General features: G+C 40.4%; 1 protein-coding gene across 5 annotated transcripts in view; it reads left to right on the forward strand.

The window, feature by feature from the left end:
• The window catches only part of LOC131682232 (protein Shroom), a 764,905-nt gene that overhangs the window by 748,514 nt on the left and 2,290 nt on the right, over positions 1–14,101 (forward strand). For all 5 annotated transcript variants that reach the window (XM_058963577.1, XM_058963578.1, XM_058963580.1 and 2 more), the window contains one exon: positions 13,832–14,098. In XM_058963577.1, the coding sequence (XP_058819560.1) occupies positions 13,832–14,098 (267 nt within the window). The remainder of the gene's footprint in view (positions 1–13,831; positions 14,099–14,101) is intronic.

Here is a 14,101-nt window from a genome sequence, read left to right on the forward strand (position 1 = left end):
ATTTGCAATATTGGGAAGATTGAGTTTTTTTTTTGTTTTGTATCGAGTTCAACTCGTCAGTAACTAGCACCAACTGGGGAGCCAAGCTAGACTATGTGTCTAAAGTGGTACCCAAATTAGCACTAACGTATGCGGAATAAAATTTGGACAAAATTTAAAAGGAATTTTTTTGTAGAAACCCCTTTATTTGCTCTCTGCATCAAATTATCACAGACATCCTCATTCGGACGCAATTGTGGTTCATTTGGAGGGTTATCAGCCTTTTGTACAAAAGATATGTCATAATCCTCCAGTGTGCCAAAAATTTTTTTTGGCATAACGGCTAGGTGCCAGATTGGGCGTTCGCTGTCATTTTGTTCACATGGTATCTCCTAGCGGGTCGAAATTAACACTGGATGTTTAAAATAAGTGTGCCTAGAGTATAACGTTTAGTATGGGGCCTTGTGCAGGGCTGCGTTTTTGTTTTAATGCTGGAAGCGTTGTCCAAATTTCATTCCGCATGCGTTAGTTAGACACAATAATCCAAACAGTCACACGACACATGTGAACATCTAAAGCAACTGTTCCGAGTGCTGTCCTAAGAAGCAGAGACAGAAGCTCTAGTCTTGGCTGGGGGAGTTGTTTAAATCGATAGATACCTCAACAATTTCAGAACCTAATTTAAAACATTTTCTACGATTTGGGTAAAGAAGCGCAAAAACGGATATGCAAGCACACGGCCGAGCTTAGTCTTGAGTAATATCACTCCCCCTATTCATTCGTTATTTTTGCGTGTTTTCTCCACATTACACTTTTGAGAAGCTTTTAAATTGTCTCGAAAGACAGAAAATATAGTCGAACGAAGCAAATCAAGGTTAAAGTTATTAAGACCAAATTTGATTCCGAAAATTGAAATATTGGGGTTTTATAAAATTTTCAGCAAATGTGCCAAGTTAATTTACCAAGCTATTTAGAAAAGGTATGGTATGAAAGCTGCAAAACTTGTTTTAGCCAAAAAAATTCCGATTTTTTTTGTTGAAGCTACTGTCATTTTGATTTTATTTTCAAAAAGCTCTTGTCTTGCGACCACGGTAATCACAAAGAAATGTGTTTTTTTTAAGAACTAATCACAGAACTAATCACAATGACTGTGAGTTCAACTTTTATGTAACTTTTCAAAAAAAATTTAAATCGTGCCTCCAGAGATACTAAAGTCCGGCTCGATTGTGCTGTTAGAGCAGAAGACTTTTTTGCTCTTTTCGTTCCTTCGAACCTGAGCGCTTCAATGAGTTCTCAAGCCTACTATTAGCATTCATATCACAGTAGGCCGACCTTGCCATCTCAATTTACACATACAGACGGCAAACTACTCCAGTGCGTCCCATAAGTGAAATGTCCCAACAAATCAAACAAGCCGAGGAAGCAAACACTCATCATTGCGGTTTTCAAATAATACAGGTGAAAACCATCGCGAAGCGGTGATAATTATGTTTAATCACACGCCTCAAGTACACAGTGCTCAGACACAACAGCGAGAGCAGTGCAAATAGATTACCAGAGGGCCACATCTCACTTCCAAAGTGAGGATACTTGTTTGCTTAATTCGCTGATCTACCGCCATGGAGGGGAATGGGGGCAAATCATACTTATCATATTATTTAAATACCCACAGAAACAAGGTCATAATCTCTAACCGTTCGAAGTCAAAACGAAATTATTGATCTTTCGAAAACTCGATTGAGCATTTCAAGCCGCTCTCCCCTATATCATCGACAAATTGACATTAGCGTCGAAACGAAATCAAAAACAATGCGGCAGCAATTTTAATTGGCCTCTAATGGCTTTGTAATGTCGTTTGGAAAAGGTTTATACATAGGTATATATGTACTTGACGAAGCGGAATTATGGGCTCTTCGGAGATGATGCTGGCGATGGTAATGTTTACCTTTCACAAAATTCTCACACGAGCAAATCTCAGGTACACGACAGGTTGAATTTTTGGGCGCATTCCGCCGTCGGTGAGTGGAGGCACACGATCGCGCAATTCGTCTAGTACACGAACTGGACAAAGCCCACAGATTTGTAGAATTTAAAAGTTGTTGAGGTGGCGAAGCGGAGTTCACATATTTTGGTACTTGTTTCTAAGAATCAAATATAAACTCATGTCGAGGATGAGTTCTTGCTGTCGTGTTGATTACAATCGAGCGTATTCTGATAAAATTATGTGAATTTTTTGTATTGCTGGCTGGCTGTGTCTACAATTGTCTGGGACACATTTCTCGGCATCAAAACAAAACTCATCCATGACCAGAACAAGTCCTAGCTATACCTGAAGATAGAGTTGTAGGTACGTACTTCACCAATCTCCGTCGAACATCAAATTCAAACAATCACACCACCCTTAAACTCGCATTTGTTCAGTTCTCATACAACCCCAACCCCTTCTCGGACTCGGAGACGATGTTCGGTGACCAGTCTCGCGCATCAATCGGTGGCAGTTTTCTGTCGACCGTCGTCGACACGTGAAGCTTCAAGATCGTTTCGATCATTTAGCGAAAAATTGTGCGCCACCAACCAAACCGTCGCGCGCGCGATTGTGTCTGTGTGTTCGTGGTAGTGTATGTAGAGGAAGTGAATCTTTTCTTCGGTGAACTGAATGCCTCATTTACTGGCGGGTATGGCGAAGATCAGTCGCGATCTGCCGACCGTAGTGCAGCAGCATAATCAAACATCACAACAGCAGCTGCGCGGGCGACATGGCGGCGGAGAAAAGATGCAAATTTACGCAAGAAATCAGCTGGTACATAAGTGGAACGACACTGTTATTGTTTTTGTTTCTGATCGATGTGTGATTCTTGGGGGCTGCGAGTGAAATTTCAAACAATCGGTGGCAAAATGTTTTGTGTGGAATGGACGACAGCCATGAATGTGATAATGTCCTACAGTGTGCTGTTGCACAATTCGTGGTTCAAGTAGAGTTCCGTACACATGCTGTCACAGTAGCTGGGATTTCGAAACATTTGACAGAATTTCGTTTATAGTGTAGGGTTATTAAATGGGATGTGAAAGAATTAAGGACTTCTTGAGTCTTGATCGAGACTAATAAATTTTACTCATCTTTAAGTAAAATGTTTTTGGTTGAGTGGTTTTTAGAAAATTGTATTTTTTCAGAACAGCACTTTTTTTTGGAGTCCCACAAAACTGCGCAAAATATAAGGTTGGTTGGTTATAGCGTGGTATCAGGCCGCATTGAATTTCAAATTCGAATGGATATTCGTACCTTTTGCATTTTCATTTATAAAAGAACAAAGATTTTCCTGAAGTATACAACCCTTTGCTTAAAATATAGTCCCATAAATGACAAAGAAATTTACCGAAGAAAATGCTAGGCTTGAAGGTTATAGCTGCTCAAAATTACATGGTTTGAATTAGAGGACAATATTGTTTTTTTGCTAACACCCAACGAGATGAGAACATTTGAAACATTACATCATTCAATAAATGATAACATTGAATCATTGATCTGACCATAACGAGTCTAAAGAACTGTAAAGAAGTAACCAACTAAACGGCGAATATTTGTTTTCATTCGCTCGAGGGAACTTTATCTGATGGATTTGAAATACGACTGGGATTAAACTAAAATTAAAGACATTTAAATTAAAATTAGGAACTCTTCCCAGAATCATCGGAATTAAGGATATGTACTTTAAAATAGGGACGGTCGGTAACCCTAGACCAGCGTCTTACGCTAAAATCCCAGTAAGTTCAACCGGAAAATGAGCCAGGTTCTAATAAGATTTCCGGCTCTGGCGATACAATCGATACTAATAAGAATCGACACAGCAGATTCTTATTAGAATTGGTTGTATCGCTGGAGCCGGAGCTCAGACTAGAACCAGAATACCGGCTCATTACTTTACGGGGCTAGAGCGATACGGATGAACATTTTTTTAGACTGCCCATGTTTGCATATCAGTCTCAAATGCTTTTTCATCAATTTCTTAAAAAAATATTACAGATCTAATATCCATAATTCAGCGTATATACTAAATGTATGTTTTGAAACGGTCTAGTTCCATCGATCACTGTCAGGCCCGTGCGCAAGGGGAGGGTTTTAGGGGTTCAAACCCCTCCCATGGGCGTTTTGAATTACTTTCAAAATATTATAAACTTCCTGTTCAGGGATGAAATTATATAGCGAGTCGTGTCATTCGAGTTCGGTCACTCTAGAAACAAGTCGTTGAAAAAACCAAGGAAGAAACTTCGCGAAGGTGGCTGGTAAGGGGAGTATATTGGTCGGCATTACGTTATGTTGGTCGGCATCTCTGGATCGGTTCATGTTTCCGCATGTTTCGATATTAGCACTAGTTGTGAGTAGATCAGCTTCACAGCAAAGGTCGGTCAGCGGACTAGCAAAGTGATCTAAGGAAAAAGCATGATGTCAGAGAAAATCAAGATATCGTTATTATTATTTATTGCCGATGATCTATCCATCGGAGTGACTGACAGCTAAATGGCCCGTGAAAATGGTCATCGGTATCGGGAGGAATACCGCTGCCGAAAAATTCTCAGCAGCAGCTAGCAAATAAATAGGAACGACTAACACCAAGAAGGATAAGAAACCCTGCGAAGGTGGTTGTAAAGAGATGTAAATCATTATGGTCGACATTACTCTGGATCGGCTCATGTCTCAACAGATGACGACATTTGCAGCAGATCTGAGCAGGTCAGATATACCGAGAAGGTTGGACAGCAAACAATAAAAAGCATCAATGGAAATAACATGACGATTAACACAAAATAAAAAGAGCATGAGTAAAATCCCCACTGAAGTAGTGCCTACACGAAAAAAATCCGATCATAAATCCATGAAAAAATGATAGCTATTTCGTGAACTGAACGATTTACGAAAACCGTGACCAAGTTCCTGAAATTATGAGTAACAAACCTCGTATCCATGAAACAATTGTGTTTCCACAAAACTAGATCGTCCCGACATGCTGTTACATTCAAATGTTTGGTTAAATTACTGTTGTTCGCTGGATATGTTCAGATTTTGTTATGAGTCTTGTTCATAATTTGGGAATGCACATCCGACAGTCAAGCGATTTTGATGATTTCCGGAGCTAATCCCCGATTTTAGCGATTTCGTATAACGTTACCGTGCTATTTTATTCATGAGTTTACTATCCGATTTTTATGCCAGGGTAGCAGGATCTATGTTCATGATTTCATGATCTTTGTCGCGATTTTCGTAATTTCTATTCACGTTATCGTGAGATTTCAGTCATGAGTAAAGTGATTCATACTCATAATTTCAGGATCTTAGTTACGATTTTGAATATTTCATTAACGAGTAATGTGATTTATGTCCATGACTGCAGGAACTTTGTCATTGTTTTCATAATTTCTGTTCAGGTTGTCATAATATTTTAGTCACGAGTAGGGATTCATTTTTATTTATGTTCATGACTTCAGGATCTTAGTGACAATTTTTGCTATTTTTGTCAGGAGTTGTGTGATTTATGATTATAATTTCAGGACCTTAGTCACGATTTTTGTAATTTTTGTTTTCTTATCGTGATATTTTATTCTAGAGCTTACTTTCAAATTTGACACGTGGAGTAATGTGACATGATATCAGCAGTTTCATCGTGGTATTCGTAATTTCTTTTCGCCTTGTCGCGATCTGTTATTTTTTGGTTACTATCGGTTTTTTACTCGTTGTAAAGTGATAAGGTGAACTGGATCATAAAAGTGTGACTGGTTCGCGGTATCTTGTTCTGTAAAATATATCACGAACACAATTTGTGGCGCTCAGCGCAGTTTTCGTTTTCTATCCAGACATCACACTGAACCGTATCAAATAAATAACGATGTTCGAGGTCCTAATATTTTTTGTACATACAGCTTGTATCTATTCTTGGTCGCTAGCAGCTGGATATTTCATGAAAAGTGCACGGAACAAAAATGATTCCACTACTTATACTCCAAATTTTGTGAAATTAGTTCACGTAAAAATTTCATTATTATAGAAATCATGAACCAGTTCACGAATACATGAGTAATATGTAATGAACTTGGGAACCATTTCACGAGCACGGATATTGGATCGTGAGCAATATACTAGGTTTTACACCAACCGACATAACCCCACAAAATCAGCCCGATGAACTTCGTTTGACAATTATCGGTGGTTTAATTACATGGAAGTTACGTGAGTTCGAATGTAACAGATGAGCACCCGTAGCACTCGCACTCACGCAACTGACAAACTAAACAAACCACCGAGAATTGTCAAACATGAACTTCATTCATCATGAGTTCATTCGTGTCGTCATCTTGTAGAACTCAATTAGGGATCATGAACCTGTTTAAGATTACATGAATAATATTTGATGGATTTGTGAACTATTTCACAAGCACGAATGGTAACTTGTGACTATCATACTAGATAAATGAACTAGTTCACGACATGAATAACATTTTATAACTTTGTGATTTATTCTACGGGTACGCATGGTCAGTCGTGACTATTATACCAGGAATCATGAACGAGTTCTCGAATACATGAATAATATTGCATGATACTGTGAACTGTTTCAGGAGCACGAATGGTAAGTCTTGACTAATATATTAGGCATCACGAATTAGTTCACGAGGATTGAATGGATTCATGAATAAAATTTCAAGTTTCGTGAAATAGATCACGAGAAAATGACCACAATGTTTTGATTTTGCGAACTAATGTGCCTTAATCTATGAATAACATCATGAATCAACTGAGTTTAATGATCATAAAGTTGTGAACTAGTTCACGTACAGAAAATCGATTTGGCAATGACAAGGAAACCGTGACTGAATTTCACAAAACAAAAACAAATATTTCCACTATTTCCGCGTTATGAGGGCGTCACTAAAGCGAAATTGAACATAATTATAAAATACATGATTTTTGATCATAGTCCTGTTTTCGTAGCGTAAAAACGTGAATATTACAGAATTCATGGTACTTTATTCACGATTTTAGGAACAATGTTTATACGGTTTGGCGCCGGATGGATGAGGATGGCAAGATACGAGAGGTTGTTTAGTCGGTAGGATTACCTACTTCAAACCAATCAGACACTACCGCCGATTTGTTGAGCTGAGTCGATTAGTACACAATACTCGGTCTCATAAAAAGTCGTCAAAGTTTTCCCTTTCTTTTATAAGAAACGTAGAAAAATCAAAACCCTCCCCATGAGCATTTTCTGCGCACGGGCCTGATCACTGTTAACACAAATATAGGGAATTAGGGAATTAAGGTATTTTTCTCCACTAATGAGTAAATTGTTTTAAACCACATTTAGTACTCAACTCTGCATAATATTCTAGTAAAAACAATCGGGTTTCGGTATGTCCCTCCCCATGGTTTAGGGGTTTGACGGTATTGCAAACATCATCAAGCATCAATTGCTTTAAGATGGGTATTGCATTACGCCTCGATAGTGGTGCATCAAGGAGACCGAGAGGGCTTATGCGCCTTTTTTATGTTATATGTTGCTTTATACACTGCACCTGCGCATACCAACGCTAAACCACTGGTCTATGCGCGGTGTCGTGGCCGACTGGCGGATCGACGTAGATTGACTTTTGCTGTGTGCCGTGTTTGCAAATATTGTTCTATTGGTGGTATTCGTGGACGGGGCTCACGGAGGGAGTCATTGTGTGTCCATTTATCGGTCGACTTCGTCATCGTTCATATACTAATTAAATTAATTTAATAATTAAATTAATTTAATAAAGTAGAATAAGTAGAAATCTATTAGTTGTAGCTTTGTGATAATCGTAGTTTTTCGTACTAGTGTACAACTCTTATGTGCTAGTCGTCTGAGTATTTGTGACAGTTGGGTCAGGGAATGGATGCAGAACTGACGTATATGATAGAATAGTGACTAATACTTCTGGGGATCAATCTGAGCATTTGGTTCCATTTATTCGGGAAAGTCGGGTTGGATAAATTAGGGTAAAATAAATTTACTGACGCACGTGAGTCATCCATTCCCGGCCAGCATAGCATGATGAAAGTCTAACAGCATGCAATTGTCGTTAATGATAAATATACAACATTTGCTGCATTTAGACGAGTTTGATTGCATGTTACATATGTTTTTCTATTCTACTTCATCAGTCTGTTTCTTTTGTACATCTATTAGTTTGATTTTCCATTATGTATGTATACCAAAATAGTATTGTTCAATTTATACACTTCTAGTCAAGCTCTTTGTGTCTTTTTATCTTTATATGTATGGTATGTTATGATTCCTTTTATTAGTATATCTCTACTATACGCTATCTATACTCATATAGGTACAAACGCTCGTGGGCTTCGCGATAACACAAACCTGGCCACAAACGCGACCATGCAATTGCAATAATCCACATATACTTACGCTCACGATTACGCCTACATGAAAACACCCCGGTAGTTAAGTAATCGTGGCATCTTTAAGTTTCCAAACGCGGTCTCAAACATTAACCCACCACTCGCGCAATCATGAAACGGACACGTCCGAAAGTTTACCAGTCTGGACTAATGCCTTCAGTTGAACCAATCAAAAAAGTGAACGCTCATATTCACTAAACAACACGTACCATACACTAAAAATTAAGCTTCAGATTCACGGTCCGCGCGCGATCAAACAAAAATACACACTAAGTCATTATAAAATCGAAGTTATACACGCGAAGTCACATACACGTGACAAACACGTTAATATAGAAATGCTTGAGCCCTTCGCGATCATCCCCGGTATCTACACCCGCGATCTAGTAAACATGATGGCATCCCAGTGATAAAGTGAATGTCTCAGCTCCTATAAATTTTCAAACGCGGTCTCAAGCGTGAAACTAAAAACTCCCGCACTCGCACGATCATGAATCGGTCACTTCCGGGTGTTTCTATCCTTGATATCAGCAGACTGCCTTCAATTGAATCAATTAAAAAAAAGAAAGCTCTCACATCCACTGGACACCACGTTACATGTCGACATGACCGAGGACTCTAGTGGTATGGGGTAACTTATTCCCTGTCAGAATGTGAATTGTACACCAAAAACTATCAGAATGAAGGTCCGCGTGACCATCCAAGAACGCACGCGTATATAGGAAATGCCACACGGTTACAAAATCCAGTCTTGTACACGCGAAGTCACATGAACACGAGCACACGTGACAAACACGTTAACATACGAACGCTTAAGCCCTTCGCGATTAACAACGCACACCTACATTCGCGATCGCGCAAACTTAATAACACCCCGGTAGTAAGGAGAACGTTTTAGCACTCACGAAGTTTCAAACGCTGTCTCAAATACGAACCTACAAACGTCCGTTTTCGCGCGCTCATGAATCGGTCACGTCCGGAAACCATTACTCTCTGTCCAAATAACTTAGGACAGTAGGACCAAAAAAAAGAATAAAGCACATATCCACTAGACAACACGTTCCATGGCGACATCACCGGGCACTCTAGTGATATGGAAGATCTCACACTCTATTAGCATCTTAGCAGTACACCAAAAAATAAAGTATTAGACTCACGGTCCGCGCGCGATTATCAAAGAACACACACGAATATGCGAAAGGCACACGGTTATGAAATAGAATTTATACACGCGAAGTTCATACACGTTAGCACACGCGACATACAAACGCACACGCGATCGAGCACGTTAACGTTAAATGTTCGAGCTCTTCGCGATAATACACGCGATCGCGAGTCCATACGCCCGCACATACCTGAGCCGTACAATGAATATCACATTCAGAATCACGGCCCGCTACTATTGGCCTAAAGCAGTTTTTTAGTGGGCGACATTGCCTGTCTCGTCTGCAAATTGTAGTATGTGATTCTGACGGGGAGCCCTTCCGAGAACCTAGCTCTACAGCTCCAGTAGGACAACTCTCAAAAAAAAAATTATAAAATATGCGTCACGCGTGCGGGACAAGTTGTCAGTACTATTTGTGTAAAAATGGTCATCAAATATTTTCATTTCTGGAATTCACTCCAAAGTAAGGGAATCATTTGGTATTGCCTCAGGTCAATGCAGGGGATATTTATTTCGGCCAATCGCCTGAATAATTTCAAAAAATTTCTTTTGAATATGGAGTATGGGTCGAAGTGAAAATGACGGAGTATTGAGATTGCAATATGATGGCAAGTATCGAATAATATACAGTTTTATAAAAAATACAATCAGAACATTTCATAAGGACCACTGATGTAATCGAATTTTTATTAGATTGATTATTTTCTGGCATCCGCCAATTTACCCCGGGACTGGGTTAAGTTAGCGGGTTTTCCGCGTCACATATTTTTGTCTTTAAAGATGGAGACAATATATCAAACATTTCAATAAATTTCAGAGATGTTGCAAACAGTCTACCCTTTCATTTAAAGTGTTCAATTTTGAAAGATCTACATAAATCAAAGCGATAAACAATGAATACTGAAAACATCGCTAACTAGCCCCAGTAACCACCAGTAAGATGGACGCCGTTTATTGCGTGGTTTCAGTTTTCGCGGCTTCTTGCTAGGTCACCCGCATCCACGTTCTCGGTCCCGCCGTTCGGCCGAAGGTCTTTTTTGAAGGCTTCCGTCTTCCACTTTCGCTCACCGGTCATCCTGAATGGAGAACCTTCCCATAACCTGTATCGTAGCTGTACGCGATCTATCCACCACCCAGTTACCGTTATCAGAGGGGACTTGATATGGCTCTGCAATCAAAGCGACATCACACATAGTTTCTGTCGTAGACAGCCACAACAGTTGCTGTGCGGTGTCACAGTGTTTCAGATTTATCTGGGTTATCTCCATGTGGGTATGTATGTATGTGTGTATGTGGAAAAGTCACCTCTGTTTCTCCTGAACCGATTTGCATAAACTTAGTCTCAAAGGAAAGGTACAATCGCCTGCTATTAATTTTTTTGTTGATCAGAATTCCGGTTCCGAAGTTGTGGGTTGAAGAGGGCGGTCACATAGCGAATTCCCATATAAACTGGTACCATCATGATGTCCAAATGATGCAATACATATTAAAATGTATTCAACATTATTTGGTTTTACGGGTCTAGATCACTAATGACCAGTTGAAGTAGCTTAAACCAACTTGGCCACCTATGACTGTTTTTGATGTCCTCGGGGAACTTGCACCTCCGATCAACCCTCCTTTGACTCCCCCCTCCTTTCGAAATCTCGTTGGCGACATTGACCACAATGAAAGGTTCCGGCAGTCCAGGGAAAAGTGGTCGTCTTTCTAGACTGAATCGCTTGGTCACATATGAATTTCCCATATACCGAACGCGGAATGAAATTTGGACAACGTTCCAGTATACTGGAAAACACAATATCGCCAACAACTTCTACAAAACAAAACGCTTTGCAACAAAAACACATTGGATGATGTGTTTCACATGACTTGAGCTACACAACGACAGGCAACGCTATATGTCTAATGGCAACGGAGAAAAGGGGATTCCGCCAGTTTACCCCAACCGCCAACTAGCCCCGGGCTCCCCTACGCTACGCGCTGCTTGTCTCAGAGCCAGAAGGCGAAGAGCTCGAAGAGCAATATTGGAGCCAGATAGAGAAGAACGCAAGGTAGCGTTTCGGGAAGCTGGGGCCGCTTTAAAACGGGAGATCAGACTTAGCAAGTCAGATTGCCACAATATAGACAAGTATATGGCGACCGACACTGTAAAGCGAAGAAGAAGGAACAAACACGGACGATCGGCAAGTGACTAACGACGAGCTTGCAGAAGCATCGAAGCGCCTGAAATCAAAAAAAGCCCCCGGTCCGGATGAAATACCAAACGTGGTACTGAAAGCTGCGATCCTGGTATATCCGGATATGTTCAGAATGGTCCTGCAGAAGTGCCTAAATGAAGGTAACTTCCCCGAAATGTGGAAGGTTCAGAAGCTGATGTTGCTGCCAATGCCAAGGAAACCACCTGGCGATCCGACATCGTCCTGCCTCGCTTCCCATATGTCTGCCGGATACACTCAGAAAACTCCTGGAAAGAATCATCCTTAACAGGTTGACGAAATACACGTAAGGTGAGCGCGGGCTGTCCAAGATGCAGTTCGAATTCTGCAAAGGAGCATCGACAGTGATGCAGTAACTCTGCTGAAGGAGCGAACTACTGAGTAGTTGAATGAAAGTGGGTGCTACGCACATAAAAACCTCTCCCCGAAGTAATGTCGTAATGTAGTGACGGGGAGGAATCAGGTTCTGGGCAAGAGTAGTGGTTTTTATCGTGTCGGGTGATGGCAGCCCATTCCATTAGGATTTTTGTACATGTTTTTCCATCTCAGGACTTTCTCTCTAAATAAAACATAAACACACACATACACAGTTTCCGATCTCGACGAACTGACGAAAAATAAGTATCAGATTCACGGCCCGCGCGTGATCTTCCGAGAACACTCGCGAATGTGCGAATGGACACACGGTTATAAAATCGAATTTATACACGCGAAGTTACATGCATCCTAGCACACGCGATATACAAACGCCCGCGCGATTGAACACGTTAACGTACAAACGCTCTAGCCCTTCGCAATGATACACGCGATCGCGAATTCGCTACGCCCGTACATATCTTAGCTGTACAATGTATATCAATGTTTTAGTGGGTGACATTTCCCGTCTCGTCTGCAATTGTAGTGAGTGATTCTGACAGGGGACCTTTCCGAGATCCTATTTCTACAGCTCCAGTAGGACAAATCGAGAAAAAAAAATATGTTGGGTATTCTTCGGACAAAAATCATTTATAATAGGAAAGTGCTCGAAAATATTAGAAAGCCTTTCGTATATTTTATTAAAACAATTCGTTTGACTAATGAAACCGATTTGTAAAAAGCCGGCGAAAATCGTTTCGTTTTTTTAAATTGTCCTTATAAAAGCGTTTCCCTACGACGAATGATTCATCATATGTAGGTACGAGTAATTCGTATATTTTACGATTTTTTTTCTGTACGAGTCCTATTCGTTACAATTTGACGAATTTGTTCTCTCAGTGTAGCGGTGATCGTAGAACAGCGGAAGAGGCTGTCAGAATCGGACTGACTATAAACTCCGACAAGATAAAAAACATGGTAATTGGTAGAAAGCGATGTAGTCCGAATAGTGTCAGTTCCAAGGTGAAAAACGATACGAGGTTGTCGACGAATTCATACTAGTGACATGTGATGCCGACGTTTGCCACGAGATAAAATTAAAATGGGTAACCCGATTGGGTTGTCCCAACTGTCAATGGAGGACTATACAACGAAAAATAGATTTTTTTGATTTTCGTATCTCACACGCGATGAAACGAACAAGCGGGTGTTTTAATAGTCGTTAGGATACGGGTGCAAAAATACAGAGTTACAAGATGTTCCCCGACCACTTTCCGTTAAACTTGCAAAATGCAACCCCATGTTAAATACTAAAATGTAATTTTATATTAAAATGCGTGTTGCGGATGTGAATAGGATTTCATATGTTGTGCGTAGTCTGTTAAAGTCCTGTAGCCTACTGACACGTACAAAACTTGCCTTATACAAAGCGCAGAGACTGCTTGTTGCTCTCTACGACTAAATTGCAATTGAAATTTTTAATTTTAATTGAAATTTAATGTTTTGTTATATATGCGCTAAGAACAAAAATATTTAGATGCACTTTTCTGTGCGAGTCGTTCACTAAGGATTTATATAGGACTTTGGTTAAACTCCATCCAGTAGAAGATGAAATTTCAATTTCAAATCACCTCGGAGACTATATTTTAATACGTTTCTGTTGTTTCATCTCTTCCCAACCCACAGGAGGAACTCGTCCAACGACTTGGCAAAAAGTTACTAGTCCTGTCGAACGAGCAGACGAGCATCGCAGAGGAAAGCACCGCCAACGATCTGCTCGGCAACGACGTCGCCCTCAAGGTAGCCCAGATGGTTCGGCCCACCGATGCGTCCAAGTTCCGCTCCTACGTGGACGACGTCGGCTACATTACGATGCTGCTGCTGTCCCTGTCCGGTCGGTTGGCCCGCACGGATAACGCTCTGCACAACATCGATGATTCACACCCGGATAAGGTA

This window comes from Topomyia yanbarensis, chromosome 2, assembly GCF_030247195.1.
Source record: "Topomyia yanbarensis strain Yona2022 chromosome 2, ASM3024719v1, whole genome shotgun sequence".
In the NCBI taxonomy this organism is placed as follows: Eukaryota; Metazoa; Arthropoda; class Insecta; order Diptera; family Culicidae; genus Topomyia; species Topomyia yanbarensis.